Below are 16,097 nucleotides of genomic sequence, written 5' to 3' on the forward strand. Positions count from 1 at the left end.
TATGGACACTGATTTGAGTTCCAATTGTTCTACTTCCAATCCAGCTGTCTGATAAAAATGTGCCTGGGAAAGCAGTGGGAGATGGCCCAAGTTATTGTGACCGCTCTGACCATGTGGAAGATCAGGAAAAAGCTTCTACAGCCCAGCTCAGCCCCAGTCATTGTGGTCACTGAAGAAGTCTCCCTTCCCCTCTCTTTTGTCTTTCCTGCTCTCCTTGTAACTGCCTTTCAATGAAATTAATGTTCAAAAAATATAAACTTTATAAAAAATTTTTTTAAAAAGTTCCAATTCCAACAAACACTAAAACGGACAGTCTTCTTCAATTGCTTTACTTCAATTTTCTAAAAGAACTATCTTGCCAGTAAAATAAAGTTCTATCTAAATACTCCATTAAATCTGTTCATGTTGGCATGAGAAATTGTGACTAAAAAGTTACTCCTAATTTTTCCATTTTTATTGAAAATTAGTTGGTTAAATAGATAAATCTAGATTACTTTTGCTGAGTGTAAAAAAATATAACTATTTTCTTTGATATATAGCCAAATTACTATGCTTCATTTGTTTAATAAATTGATTCCCTACAACAAATTACTACTTAGTGATTATTCATTTCTCATATTAATATGATTTATTTGAATACAGTTAAGTTTCATTGACCATACATTTAGTTCATATTCCAGTAACATTTGTTTTGATTAAAGCAAGTTTATACCAAGCACTCATTTAAAATTTCTTGTCTTTATGAAACATTTCACATATACTTTTCTCATATATATATATACACATATATTTAAATTTTACTTCTTTTTGTTGTTATTTTATGATACAGTTCCATAGGCCCTCCTCCCTTGTTCCCTCCCCACTGAGTTCCCCTATATCATTACTATAGTATATTTCTTCATACACAGTCGTAGGTCCATCATTGTGTGCATGGATGATAGCAAAGAGTCTAACATCCTATTGTCAAGATACAGTAAACAGTTTGATTGGAAGTCCATCTTTGACCTGCAAGTAGACATTCATACTGTATTGCATCCTCACATCTGGATATGATAGTCTCCATTACACAGTTACACAGTTCCTTAAATGAAAAGTCACAGTACAAAATCAACAACAGGAAGAGAAATAGAAACACTAAATTCTTCAGTGACTCATAGATCATACAATAGCATAATTTTCTTCAAGAAAGTCTTGATTTTCTTTTTCATTTCTTCAGTGATACATTAATCATTCATTAGCATATTATTTAACTTCATGGTGTTGCTGATTGTTTTTTCTTCCTGTAGCTGATTTTGTTTTGTGGCTTTTCATTTAAGGGGATGTATAGTAACCTTGTAATGGAGACGATCATATCTAGCAGCATGTTATTTAACTTCGTGGCATTGTAACTTTCTATTTTTCTTCCTGTTACTTTTGTATTGTGACTTAAAATATATTTTTAAAACTACATTTATTATTTGTTTGAAAGGCGAAATTGACAATACTCTGGAGAGAGCTGAGGTAGGGAAAGAGAATTATGCCTGGGCCTTAAATATGTAATTCAGCCATGCCTGCCATGCTGAATTTCATTGCAGATAATAAACAGAGCCCCACAGGCCCCACGCCTAGGCCAGTGCTCACAGACTGAGCCTCCAGACCGTCACTGGCCAGGTGATCAAGGATCTGTCTGCTGAAGCTCAGCCAATACAGTCAGTGCACAGCAAGGCTTGCCACACTGTGGACAACAGGAAAATAAGCACAAGACTGTTGAACGTCATGCCAGGCCCGTACAAGTAACCCCAACACATTCAGAAATGGAAGGTCCCTGTCATTGGCCAGGTTCTCACATATGGTATCTTGACTTGCCCAACCATGAGCAGAGATCTGTATCCCACTAATTGTTGGGTAAGCTTGGAGACAAACACCATGACAATAGATCCTGCATCTGTTAAGCCTTGAGTGCAGTCTCCTTAAACATCAGCCTTGGCCACCAAGGGACTATCTCTGCCATGCCTCCAAAAGGAGCATAGCCCAACACTGCTGCGCTGTTAAACAGAGATACAAGCATAGGATTTGAGTTCAAAGTTCCTTGCTGGGCTAGTGAAACCCAACATTGTGGACATCTGTCCTCCTGCCTGAAGTATTCCTCAGATATGAAACCTTCAGACTTTCTTCAGTGATAGATGGATACCTACTCCCCAACTTAGTAACACTTTGGTGAGGGAATTCAAAAAATTCATAGAATACAAACTAAAAGATGAGCTTATTTTGGTGCATAATACTTTGAAATGCATGCATTCTTCATAATGCATATTTTCTATGAACATTTTCAAGACAATGTATTTGCAAGGATTTTAATTTGGGGGGGTATGAGGGTTTCTGTAGCTGGTTTTAACAGCCTTGATCCAGGATTATAGCATGGTAGCAAGCAGCCATTAGTGACAAAGGTCTTGTTCCCATTCTAAGGCTGCAGTAGTCTCAGTAGGTTATGAGTTCTGAGTGTGACCCAAAGTGATGGCATATGACAGTCCACTTGTTCTCTCCTCAACACCGGGCAGCACAACTCAGTGAGAGTAGTTATCTTTGAAGTGAAAGGATGTAGGTAACAAGTTCTTACATAGGACCTGGAACCTGTCCCATTTCTGTGAGGTTCAGAATTGCACAGAATTTCACAGGCCTGGACTCAGCTTGGTTAGTCTGGCCAAGGCAAGCAGGTAACCCCAGCCTGAGGGCAAAGGGTTACAGAGAACATACAAAAGCCAGGGCTTATAAAACAACAACTCTCCCTTTTTGCCTTTCAAGAACTGAAATTACAAACACTGGGTTAACTACCTAACTCTTCAATGAGCGCATAACATCATATGCTAACAAGCATGAAGTTCTTTCAGATTTAGAAGCTCATATATTAAACAAAATAAGATGCCAGAACCAACCATTTTACAACAGGTATGTCTTGCAGAGAATTCTAAGTCAGTACTTTAGAATTCAACTAGCTTCAAGAAAACATGGAAAAATTATTCAATAATCTGAAAAATTTTACATAGATGAGAGTAAAAGTAAGATTAAATATTGAAGATGAAAAGTGAACTAAGAAATTTTAAATGGGAAAAGACATTAATACATGTAGCAGGATATTCCAAACAGCAGATGGGACCAGAGGGCTCAAAAACACTATACATAAGATGGGTTATTTTAAGCACTTTTAATCATATGGATGATTTTATTAATGACTGAAATCTTAAAATTTCAGATAAAATGGAGAAAATAGTCCTTTTATACATTCCCCTCTTTCTGGTTATAAAACACTGATGCTGAATAATATAACACTTACAGTAAAATAATAGCTTAGCCACAGGAATTATATACTTTTATAAGTGTCCCTCTATGCTGTTAGCATTATTGTATTTAAGTTGTTAAAACTAAATCTTATTATCAAAGTTTTCCCATTTTTAAATAGCATAAATTTTTACAAATTTTATCTTGAAAACTGATAATCATGTAAGAATCTGAGTACACACCTTTTTTCTCTAATTGCTCTTTAAGAAAATTCTCCAGAGGAAACTCAAAGTTAAAAGCATCTTTTATGGACATTCCTTAAGACCCTGCCACCTGGATTCCCCCATTATACCTCCCTGAATATGTTCATCATTACTATCCCTCCATGTTTGATTTAGATGCATTTTAACTTAAATTACATAAATCTACATTATTGCTGGCCATTTAATGTGTACACTATTGAAATACTGTTTTCTAAAATAATTATGCAGTAACATACACAAAGCTGTAGTTCTCACTATGTGTTGACAGATGCGTACACTTGTCAACAGAAATACTTGTCAAGATATAAATCCATATCCATATGCCAGAAGATTTCATCATGTGCCTTATGAGCAAAACCCAACCATCAACCAGTAGGAACAACCACTATATTCACTGAACTAGTACTATATACAAACAAATCATCTGAAAGGCAATCATCTTTATGAGGTTTCATTCCAACAACGAGATGCATCCCTGATAATAGATGCACCACCAGTTCTGATTTAGGACTGCTTAAGATTCTATTGTTTCTTTACCATTCAAAACATGAAATATTTCATTCATGTACTTTCCTATTTGTATGAATTTTTCTCATTATAGCAATGAGGTATATCTCATATTTTTAAAACTATGAAAGGATTATAAAACATTTTGCACCAAATTAAACTGGTCATTTGATTATTCCATTTTTGAGATGTTTAATACATTAGCTCATATAGACTTAATAGTACTTTACAGTTCTGTATTTTAAGTATTTACATATCCTGATAAGTCCTTTGTGTTTCTTTTAAAAGTTTTCCAGTGTTCATAATGCATATTAACTTCATTCATAATTTCGAAAGGTGTCTCAATATTAAAGATTTTACTTTATATTATTAAATACTACTTACTACTTTCTGTTGCCTACTAATCAGAAAGATATGTTCCTTTACAAACATAGTATTTTGTTTTACCCACAAAGAAATCTTTCATTTATGTGAGAGGCAGAAGGATAGAGACAAACAAAAAGATCCTCCAACTGAGGTTTCATTCTCTGCTACAGCTTGGGACAAGTCTCCACAGGGGTGTCAGAAATCCAAGCAGGGTGCGCATTAGCAGAAAACCATAGTGAGAGCTGGAGCTGGGGATCAAATCCATGCATATGATACGGTACTCATGTCATTCAACAGGCATTTTTACCCCTACACGAGCCACCACTACAGCTTCTATTTTGATCTTGGTATGCAGGAGAGATTGAGATCTCTTTTGTCTCTACTGATATCCAGTTACTCCAGAACCTTTTGTTGATAAAATATTTGTGTTACTTATTGGATAACTGCTGAACACATCAAAAATCAAATGGCCATGCAAATACAAGATTACTCTTTGGAAGGTATTCTACTTTTCTGTGTTAACCCTAGTCCAGTAGCACTGTCTTGACAATCATAAATTCATAGTACGTTTTATGTTGTACGCTATTATTGTTTCTCAAGATTGCATTAGCTATTTGTCGGTTGCACTATCAACATAACACTAAAAAAAATAGTATGAAAATGCCCAATTACTTCAAAGATAAAACATGAATAAAACACAGCTCACTTTTTAGCTCTGAGAAAATAATCTATATTAAAGTTTTAAATATTGAGTTCCCAGTGATATTAGCTTTTATGTTATTACAATTATATGAACAACTCATTAATAAAGAAAAATTGGTCTTTTGTTACAATATTCTCATTTATGACTATGAGTTTATTATATAACTGAGCACCAGAGAATTGATTTCTGAAGCTGGAAGAAGTCATGTGTAAGTTCTACTGAAACCCATGTTTCATTCCCCCATTAGGCTGATATAACTCTTGCACATAGTAATTAAGTTTAGTGGATGTACACTTCCATTTCCCAGTCTGCTGCTTGGGAATAACAATTTCATGGTGTGCAGCAACGTTTTCAATATGCGGATTGCTTTTCTATTACCCTGCAGTTAAATTCTACTAAGGGCCCAAGAAAATATCATATGTACAGTCGTCAGTGAAGTGTATTACTTCCAACCATCAACACATTTTGATAGCTGCCCCAGCTATGAATATTTGATGTCTACTTATATTACAATTGTTTTAAATTTTGTGCCTGAATCTACTCTATAATATTCTCTGGATAAATAATACCATTATCATATGACTGCTTTAGCATCTTTTCAAGGTATGATGAAAATGCTAACATGCAAAATTATTTTTTAAACAGACTTGCACAAAGTTTTTCTAGAATTGAAATGAAGGCAGTCAGCAAAATTTGTATACAATGTAGAGATAAATAAGTTCCTCCTATTGCACATGTGACAAAAGTATAGCTCCAGAGAATTTGTGTATGTGTATGTAAATGTAGGCATGGTGGCAATCTATTACTAACATTGGAAGATTGAATAAAACAGTGTTCTGAAAGGTGTCATAACATTATGTTTAGTATAAGTGTTTAAAGATTTTTAGGTATATAGATTTTATATCTACATTGTAGAGTCTTACTACAGGTGTTTTTTGTGTTTGTTTTTATTTTTTTTTTCAACAAATTATGCACAAGCCTTTTAACCTAATTAGCAGAGTACCCGGAATTCATTCCTGCCCCCATTGCTCCTTTCATTTGGTGCTAATACACACCCTGGTAGGCAGCATGCGATCTCACATGCATGACTCCTACAAACCAGGACCTAGCGTTCCCAGCCCTTGGTTTTAGCCTGGCCCAAACCTGATGCTTCAGTACACTAGAGAGTGGAACGGTTATGGAGAATGTGTTTCACTTTGCCTTTCAAGTAAAGAACAGATTAATTCACAATAAAAAGATAAAGCAATTTCAAAGGAAGGAATTAGCATATTGCCTTTTGTTTAATCATCAGCAGGGCTTATTAAACTGGCAGTAAGCTTGCTTTGTTATGCAATATTTTGCTGCTGCAATTTTCTATATTTTCTATAATTCAAATTGCTACTGTAGATTAATTACCTGAATGTGTTTCAGACTATTTTAATAACATTTCTTAATGATTAAATTTAATGTTATGAAGACTAACAAAATATGTAGTAAAAAATTATTTTAAAATAATTTCAGCACTTAAGAGATTTGACAATACTATAAAATCACTGCCCCTTCTCTGCTAATGTTTTTAGGTACAATATGATTCATATATAAAATTTCTTCCACTAATATTTTCAAGTATATACAAGTATCTGAAGAAATGAAAATGTTTTTGCCAATTCCTATTCACATGTTTGATCCCCTCATACTGAATACAGAAATCTAAGCCTCGCGTTTCTCTTGCCTGTCATTCAAAGGGATTACATCACCGTACTAAGTGGATTATACTGTGCTTATATGTTCGGGGTTGACATTGGTAGCCTCATAAATCCAAGCTGGCTTTTACTAAGAGTTTCTTAGTCACCTCCTCTCAATTTTCACTCACCATAGGTCAGTAGTTCTCCCTCTGCTTGGAGGCACTTGCTGCCAGTTATTCTGAGATTTTACTATCTTCCCTTAAACACCTAACTCCTAAAGGGAAAAAAAAAATTCTAGCAACTAGGAGTTGGCCTCAGTTGGAAGACAGGAACCATTGGAGACCTATTCTATTTTCTTCTCTAGGGGATGTCTTTATGGTATAAATGTAGAAAATACTTTCCCAGCAGGTGGGAATAAATAAGAGCTTCTCACCAGCTTCACTTTCCTCTTATTCTTGTGTATGTTCATAGTTTTATTACATGGAATGGTTAGGGTTGTTTGCATTTCCAAATATCCATAAGGGGTTCCAGCCCCTTGTGGCATGGTAAGTCACACGGCTGCCCGTTATGCTGGCATTCCGTATCAGACTGCTGGTTTGATTCCTAGCTGCTCGGTTTCTGTTCCAATTCTCTGCTAATGTGCCAGGAAAGGTAACTCAGAATAGTTTGAGTGCTTGGGCACCTGCCACATACATGAGAGACCCAGATGGAGTTTCTAGGCCAAGCGTTAGACTTTCTGGGCTCTGGCAATTGCAGGAATTTGAGGAGTGAACCAGCTTATCCAAGATCTCCCTCTCTCTCTTCTGATCTGTGTAACAGCTTTCAAATAATTTTCTTAAAACATCTATAAGGTAGAACAGATCTGTCATCCTCCACTTCAGGCTAAAGTTATAGCTCACTGGATGAGAGGGCAATGAGGGGTGCCAGGAAACAGAGCAAAAGAAGACATTTCGATAGTATTTCAAAATGGTACTTCAACACCTTTCTTCAGTCACCTTTCTTAATTTTTACAACCATCCCACAAGAAAACATTACCACTTATGAGAGAATAAAATTAAAGCATGTTGCTGCCAGTTTGCAAACCTGAATCCTAGTCCTGCCAAGTCCCAGTTTTTACTCCTTCTTCAAATTGGGGTCCCCTAAGGCACTATTTAAAAAGCTATGTTGACCACTTTGACAATGGAACCGAAAGCTTAAAGTGAATATGAATACATTAAACATTTCTAATCACAAAAAAACTGAAAATTTATACTCCCAGAAATAACATTATGCTGACATGCTATCATTAGATGTCTAAACCAGGATAAAGTTTGTTTTACATTGAGTATAAACTTTGTTTCACATTTAGTTTTCTCTATGGGCTCAACAAGTTGTGTTTTCTTAACTATTAGATCCATGGTTTCTTTTAGAGCACTTATTCATTTCAATAAATTGTTATGTAACTACCATGTGACAGATGAATTTGTACCCTCAATATATACTCACAATTCATGTTATAATTAATAGAAATAGCAATGGATACAGGCACACTGCTCAAAGCAATGCGCATTATTCAAGGCAATATATGTTTGGATATGTTTCAGGAGATACCAATCATGAAATAACTTATGAAATGATTTGACATTTGGACACTGTGCACATATTCATAGGATTTATGAAGCATTAAAATGAGGAATTTTTTTCTTTGCAAATTTTCAAACGGTCCATGAAAAAAGTGTTTGCTTAACAAAAGAGATAATGGGCAGATTTAACACTGCAGGGATTGAGTGAAAGTGTCCAAGTAGCCCACAGAGCAAAGTTTCAAGATCATTTCAGCGAGTGAAAAAAAAAATACACAGTGTGAAAAAACATTCTGAAGGCCTATGCTGCTCTTTCAGCACTGCTTTGTCAACCTTGAAGTTCAGCTGTGAGTGAAAGTGAACTGAACTCCAGACATCTAATTTGACTTTTTTTTCTTGCAAAACATAGGCTCTGTGGTCCCAAACAAATCAAATTCTTCGGGTCATAATGAACCTAGTCAAGCGGATCCTCATCCTTCAGTCCCTAGCTTCAACAGTCACAGACTGCCACACTCCCCAAAAAACCTCTTCTTATGCCTGTATTTCAGTTTCTGAATTCTGTCTGCCTTTGCTTGATTTTTTTTCTGGATTTATATTTGGTTATGATTTTGAAAGTGCTTCAATGACTTTTTTCAGACATAAGTATCTGCAATACTTGTACTTTTCCTCCGGAATTTAGTCAACTTTGTCACTTTTTTTTTTTAACTGCACATTTCCATTTCAATATTCCTTCTCAGAAGGAGAACACTCATTTTATGGACATTTCACCAAACCAATAGAAGTCAGTAGATCTAAGACACGTCCTATTTCTTTAACTTCCATTACTATATAATGAGTTTTCTCACATCTACAAAATTCTGATTGTGCATACTTGAAAATTTGCAGTATTAATTATTTCGATTGAAGTCCTCAACCAAACAGAAATCTGTTATTTAGGGACATGCAAGTCTTAACTTGTAGAATTCATTAAACATGTACCACTAGTATTGATAATATGTAAAATATTTACCTGAGATAACTTGTGGCCTACTTCTCATTAGCACTATAAAGAAAAACATGAGGAATTGTTTTAATTATTATATAATCAAATGATGTAAAATGAATGTTAAAAGAGCAAAAAATTGAGTTCCTTATCTAGGTCAATTTAAAATTCATTTACTTTTGTTTTAAATGGCGAGAACACGGATACAGGACCATCCATTTGATTAGTTTTCAGTTGGTTCCAATAGTCATTTTTTTTTCTATTTTCTATTCAGCATTTACTTCTGTTTTTCCATTAGGCTTGAATCGCCCACCAGATCCTTGATCATGGAAGCCCCTCGCGGGGTCCAGGTGAGCGCTGCCGCTGGGGACTTCAAGGCCACCTGCAGGAAGGAGCTCCACCTGCAGTCCACAGAAGGCGAGGTGAGTCCCTCAGAAGACACTGAACCGTTACTGCTCCGAGAATTCCTTCCCTTGTCAAGTTCCGCCAATCCAGGACAAGCACGATGTGCTCTGTGCCAAAGCTTCCTTCAGGAAAGTACCAAGCTGCTTGAATATGAATCTGAGAAGTCTAGGGTTCCTTTAAGTGACAGTGCATTTTCTACTGAGAAAAAAAATATGGATTACCTAAATCCCTATATTTTTCAAAACTGACAAATAAGCATAGTTACTATCCAGATAACAGGAATAACAGCAACAGTCTTTATATTCTCCTTCGATTTCAAACAAAAAAAAATTGTTATCTTAATTGGAATTTCCCGTGTCAACATCTACATTGTAATGTTTTTCTTCCTTTTCACTTTTCCTCTCAAGAATCTTCTAAGTCATATTTTCAATCCTTTATACATTTTTCCCTTATTACTAGCTTTAAGTCAGCATTCTTTGCCTTTGGTATTGTATTATTTAACTCCAATTTAACAACCACATATTTATTTCATTTACTTTTGATATACAGAGGCACATTATCAGTTCTAGAAATTTCTCAGCATTATCTTTCCGATACTCACTCATTTTTTCCATGGCATTTAACTGAAACTCTGAAGAAAAGCTGTCTCATCACTCTTACATTCCAGATCTTATTCTTTTTTTCCATTTTCTACTCATGTGTCTTGAATAGTTGCACTTTATTTTGCTGCCATATTAAGTGTGTCTTCCCTATGCACTATTAAATTGCTTAACCCAAATATTGAGCTTTGATGTTGGCGATTATTTGTAAAGTTCTCATCTATTCTTTATACACATTCCTCGACATCTTAGTTATTTTTAATTCCTCCTTAATTATCTGCAGCCCTTCTATTCTGTAAAATTATACTATAATCTGTTATATTGTTGATACTACCAATGCAATCCCTCATCATTTTATTCCTTGGTGTGTTTTTTATTATCATCTTTTTTAGGACAAGTTTGCATGACAATGAGAAGGCAGTTTGAGAGAACTGCTCCAATGAGTATCCATACCTTTTCAGATTTAATGATTGGAATAGAAACTAACACAGTCATAAACAGGATATTCTGTTAATTTTCTGACATTATACTAGTTACTGTTTCAAGACACATTTTCTGATCTAAATTTTACTCATAATTGAATCAACTGTTAAAAAAAATCAGCTGATAGGACCATATTAGCATCTTAGCAGTTATTATAAACTCAATTATCTGGAAATCATTACATAGTATTTTAGAGTATCTTTCCATAACAACTTTAGACTACTGTATTTTGTCCACTACAGTGTGACAAAAGCTTTTCAATTCTTTACATTCTTTTAAAAATTGTGCTTGTATTCTGCTATTTCATTTAAATTATTCATAGGGAATGATTACATAGTAAATATTAGTGGTTATTAATCTGCACTCTGTTCCTAGTTATGAACAATGTGCTTATGTCCTTTTATTCAAAACTTCAGCACAATCTTTTGATTCAATTACAAATTAGCTTTTAATTGCCAGTTATGCTATTAATAAACCATAGCCTGAGCTTTTCATCTGTTTGCCGTTCTTAAATTATTCAAAGTACAGAAAGGCATATTACTTTATAATAGCATGTAATTTTCTTATAAAGAAGTATAGAGGATATAAAATCATCCTATGATACCCATGCCAAAGAGAGTCTAATTAATTATTCACCATATTTGCATAAGAGTTAATATCAGTGCAGACAACAAATGAAAATATTCAGAAGAGCAAACAAGGTTACAGATCCAAGGTACACATAAAACTTTGGACAGAAGATTGTCATTCCAGACATAATATGGCAAGGCACTTCAAGTGCAATTCTAAGGAAAGTATGAATCACAATTTTGTGCATGCTATGTAGTAACACATCATAGCATGTATCAGACCACAGAACATTTTTATTTTGAAAATAAGCATCTGGTCCTAATGATATTCTCACTATCTATAACTGAATAATGTTCCGCATATATGTACCACATTTTTTTTATTCATCTGATGATTTGTTTGTAATTCCAGATTTTACCCACTGTTAGCATAATGGGGCAGGCATCTCTGATACAATGAGGTCACGAATTTGTGGTGTATATATCCAGTAAAGGCATTGCTGGATCATATTCAAGCCTATTTCTAATTTTTCAAGAAATGTGCACACTGTTTTCCACGATGGCTTCTCTCATTTACACTCCCACAAATAGCATCATGTGTAGAAATAAGCCAAACAGAAACACAAATACTTTATCATCTTACTTCTTAAACTGTATGTTAAGACTATCTCATTATTTTTATCATCGTTGTCCATGATACAGTTCTGTAGGTGTAGACTCCATATCCTACTTTACATGTGGGAGTTAAAACTTAAGAAAAATGAAAGAAATGCCTTTATGTATCGCTTTTGCTGCAAATACAATGTTTGGTCAAACACATTGGTGGGAATTATATACTACTATAGTTTCAATGATTTTGTGACCATTTTAAGATATGCATGAAGTTAAAAAGATAATTTCATTTGCTCATTATACATAGCCCTTGCCTATGTTCCCATTGAACTATGATCTTTAGACTTGTATGTGTTGGATTATTTAATAGAGTGATCAAGCCTTTGATTAAGGTGTGATTTTTAAATGTGATCTCAAAAATAATTAACTTAAAAATAAGATTTTCTAAGAGTGATAGGCTTGATTAACAGGTAATACCTGGATAAATGAATTCCTGGTAGCGTAGACTGCATTAAAAGCTCAGGCCTATGATTTGAAGAATAGAGTTTCAGAATAAATGGTTTATACAGTTCAAGGCACGATATGGAAATGGACACTTTGGACGACAGGAACTCAGCAGGATAAAATGACTACCTACACAGAATGGAAATACAATTAAATGTATCCACACCACAGAATCCTGGAAAAGCACAGCAAAGGTGTTGGAAGGGATCAATTTGCAATAGCCCTGTCTCAAGCATGGAAACGATGTTTTTTCTTTGTAATTGCTCCATGCAAATGGATTTGCATAGTAACAATGCCTACAGCCTTTACACAAGTAAAGTTTCGCTGGAAACAGAAACTGATGGAATGAGGTGTCGTTGTTAAGCCATTCTACTCCTTAAAATGGCCCCAAAGAGATGGAAACATCACCAAGAACACTGATTTGGTTATACTACAGCTGTCAGCACATCATCAGACACAAATCTTTGGCTCATTTTTTCTTGAACAAGCCTCCTACTTGATGTTACTTTTTTCCATGACATGATTATTTGAGTGCAACACACACACACACAAAACCAGAATCCCCATTCATTGTCTTACTCCTCAAATGCCTGACACAGTTGAAGCTAAATCATTCAGAAGCTGGGAGGGAATTCAAACCCCTTTTCCCATGTGAGTGGCACAGACACACACACACTTGAGCCCTCGTGCCTCCAGAAACATATGTGAGCAAGACAGGATATTCAGAGTAGAGCCTAGAATCCAGGCATTCTGATGCATTTCAAGAAATGACTAATTGGGCCCTGCACAGTAGACTAGTGGCTAAGTCTTCATGTTGCAATTACCAGGATCCTATATAAGTGTCAATTTGAGTCCTGGATGCTCCACTTCCCAACCAGCTCCCTGCTTGTGGCCTGAGAAAGCAGTACAGGATGGCCTAAGGCCTTGGGATCCTGCACCCACATGGGAGACATAAATAAGCTCCTGGCTTAGGATCAGTTCAGTTTCAGCTGTTGCAACCAATTGGGAATGAACCAACAGGTAGAAGATCTGTCTCTCCTCTCTAAATTTCACTTTCCAAGAAGAATAAATAAATCTTTTATTAAAAAATAAAAAAGAAATGTCTAATTGCTAGGACAAATACCCACCCCAGGCTACCTTTGCAAGGCTGCCACCTGCATGTCTTCCCTGAATAAAGAAGCTCTCTCAGCAGTCACCCACCATGACTATACCAGTTGAGAACTGGCAAATTCTAAAATTCTAAAAATCATATTACATGGAGAAAGCAATCTCTTGCAAGCCACCATTTGCTAACCAATAACACAGCGCTTCTGTGCTTAGTAATTCAAAGAATCACAGAATCAATCTTCACTTGAAGCACCTCACAAATTTCCATTTTGTGAAGTTCTTTAGCCTTCCACACTAATCATCTATGTCTCAATGTTTCATGAATTAGATTTAGCTCATGTTTTATAAATCTAATGTGAATCCACTCCAGATTCATAGATCCAAGTCTACAAGTTTTTGTTTGTTTGTTAAGCTTGAGAATGTCTACCCCTCAAGCATGCCAGCTCCTCAGATGAAGTGGATAAAAGCTGCCAATTCAAGCCCACTTCCTGTATCAAGCAGAACCTACCCCAACCCCACCCTATCCCCATCCCCCAAATTATCCTTTCTTCCTTAAGAAGAAGATGGCACAAAGTATACAACTATTAGTGTTACAGTCCTCAAAGTGACAGCAGGGAAACATGTTGCAAGAAGAAATGGGGCTCTGCATTCATGTCCCGAACCATGAACGTTTGTTGGTTTTGTCCCCTTCTCACTGCTACAACAGGGAAAAAATGTACCACCTTGCAAACTTAAAACAGAAGTTATTTCTGTTTGTTCTCCTGTCCCTTAACCCAGATGTAATCATTGGGTAATGTATTTTGGCATCTGACACATATAAGCAAAAGTGTTAATCATGCTTTAACTTTACTTTAAGCATATGAAGTATTGATAAATAGCATTTATTCACTTCTAATTATATGGGAGATGCCTGCAATGGTACAAATATCATGAAGCTAAAAAGGAGAAAGCATCCAGCATGATTTAACATCTGGAGAAAACAAAGTTTAGTAGGGAAAGTAAGATATGATATTAATATAAAATAATGCATCAAGTGATTATGAAAACAAGATTAAACATAATAAATTGCTAACGTGGAGTATATTACTAAGATCTGGATATCATCTTTGGACATCAGGGAAAGCAGAACTCATTGGAAGATGGTACAGGTAGATTATTCTTTATCAAAATTCTTGCGACAAGTAATGCATCAGACATTTTTTTCTGGTTTTGGATTATTTACATACATAATGAAATAGTTTAGGTATGTGACCCAAGTATAAACAGGAAACTAATTCTGTCCATACTCTTAGAGTTATTTAACATTTGTATTTCACCTGCCTTTTTACTACAAATCGTTATATTAGATCAGATGTGTTCAAATCTACCATTTGTGGCCTTTTGTCCATAGTTAATAATTTTAGATTTGGGAGTAATTTGGATTCGGGGATTTTTTATTTTTTTGAGTAAGGATCATCAACATTTCTGGACTCTAATGATGGAAGCTATGTCCAAAATAAAAGTGCCATGCCATTGTTTTATTCAGAGTGTGCAGGCTCAAGTCTATGTACCATTCTACAGCTATGAATCAAAGACTATGAATCATACTTGCAATTGTAAGAAATGAAGCAATGACCTAATGTTCTAAAGGGATTGGTTATAAAGGTCTATAAACAATCAAAACTTAAGATGTCAGATTCAATTTTGTAGCGAATAAGAGCGCTGTTAAGAAGAAATGAATGAATTACTGTTGTTTTCATGGGACAGTGAGAAAATCTTATCTGAGCAATCATTTTATTAGAAACATAGAACTTAAACTGAATTAATCTGGGAAAAAATGAGATCTTAATCTATTTTGCCCAATTGGAACTATGTACTAGATCCCCAAAGTTAAACAAGTTAAAAAAAAAAAGTATGCCAAAGTAAACAGTGGATACTTCCACCACCATCCATGTTCTTCACTTCCTAGTCAGTATCTAACACCACTTGCAACTGCCTGAGCAGAGGAAAGCAGCAAGTAGTCCCTGAAACCACAGTTGTTTCAATACAGAGCAAAGGTGAGATTTGAAACATGGGAAAGGATGCTAGACATAGTCCAGATGCTGTAGCCATGGAAGGTCCTCACAGCAGAATTGGAGGCCAACAGAGGTTAGAGCTATGAAGGGGCATGATTCCACCTCTGTACCTTTAAAGTTCACCCTAGCTGTAAGAAAATGGGCAAGAACAGAGACAGCTAATACAGAAATCCTACTACAAAGCAAACAGCATGTAGATGAGAACAAAGATGGAGAACAATAAAGATTATGATTTCTTCTGTCAATTTAGGCATGTCCTTTAGGTAATGAATGATTGTATACCGATAGAACTAAGACATCAAGTTGTTTCTTTACTCATTCAAAAACACCATCCTGTTGTACTTTTTCTTGACTTTCTACCATTCAAGTTAAAATCCTATATGGCTGCTATTCTTGAAAGAAATGAACATAGGGCTTAGATAGCATGCTTCATGGGTTCCTATAATATGATTATATATAATAATT

The 16,097-nt window shown here is 35.3% G+C and overlaps 1 protein-coding gene across 3 annotated transcripts in view; it reads left to right on the forward strand.

The window, feature by feature from the left end:
• The window catches only part of SGCZ (sarcoglycan zeta), a 336,717-nt gene that overhangs the window by 319,339 nt on the left and 1,281 nt on the right, over positions 1-16,097 (forward strand). For all 3 annotated transcript variants that reach the window (XM_040966026.1, XM_040966027.1, XM_040966028.1), the window contains one exon: positions 9,598-9,721. In XM_040966026.1, coding sequence (XP_040821960.1) covers positions 9,598-9,721 — 124 coding nt within the window. The remainder of the gene's footprint in view (positions 1-9,597; positions 9,722-16,097) is intronic.

The sequence above is a fragment of the Ochotona curzoniae genome, unplaced genomic scaffold (genome assembly GCF_017591425.1).
Source record: "Ochotona curzoniae isolate NIBS_2020 unplaced genomic scaffold, NIBS_Ocur_1.0 scaffold_4505, whole genome shotgun sequence".
NCBI classification, from domain to species: domain Eukaryota; kingdom Metazoa; phylum Chordata; class Mammalia; order Lagomorpha; family Ochotonidae; genus Ochotona; species Ochotona curzoniae.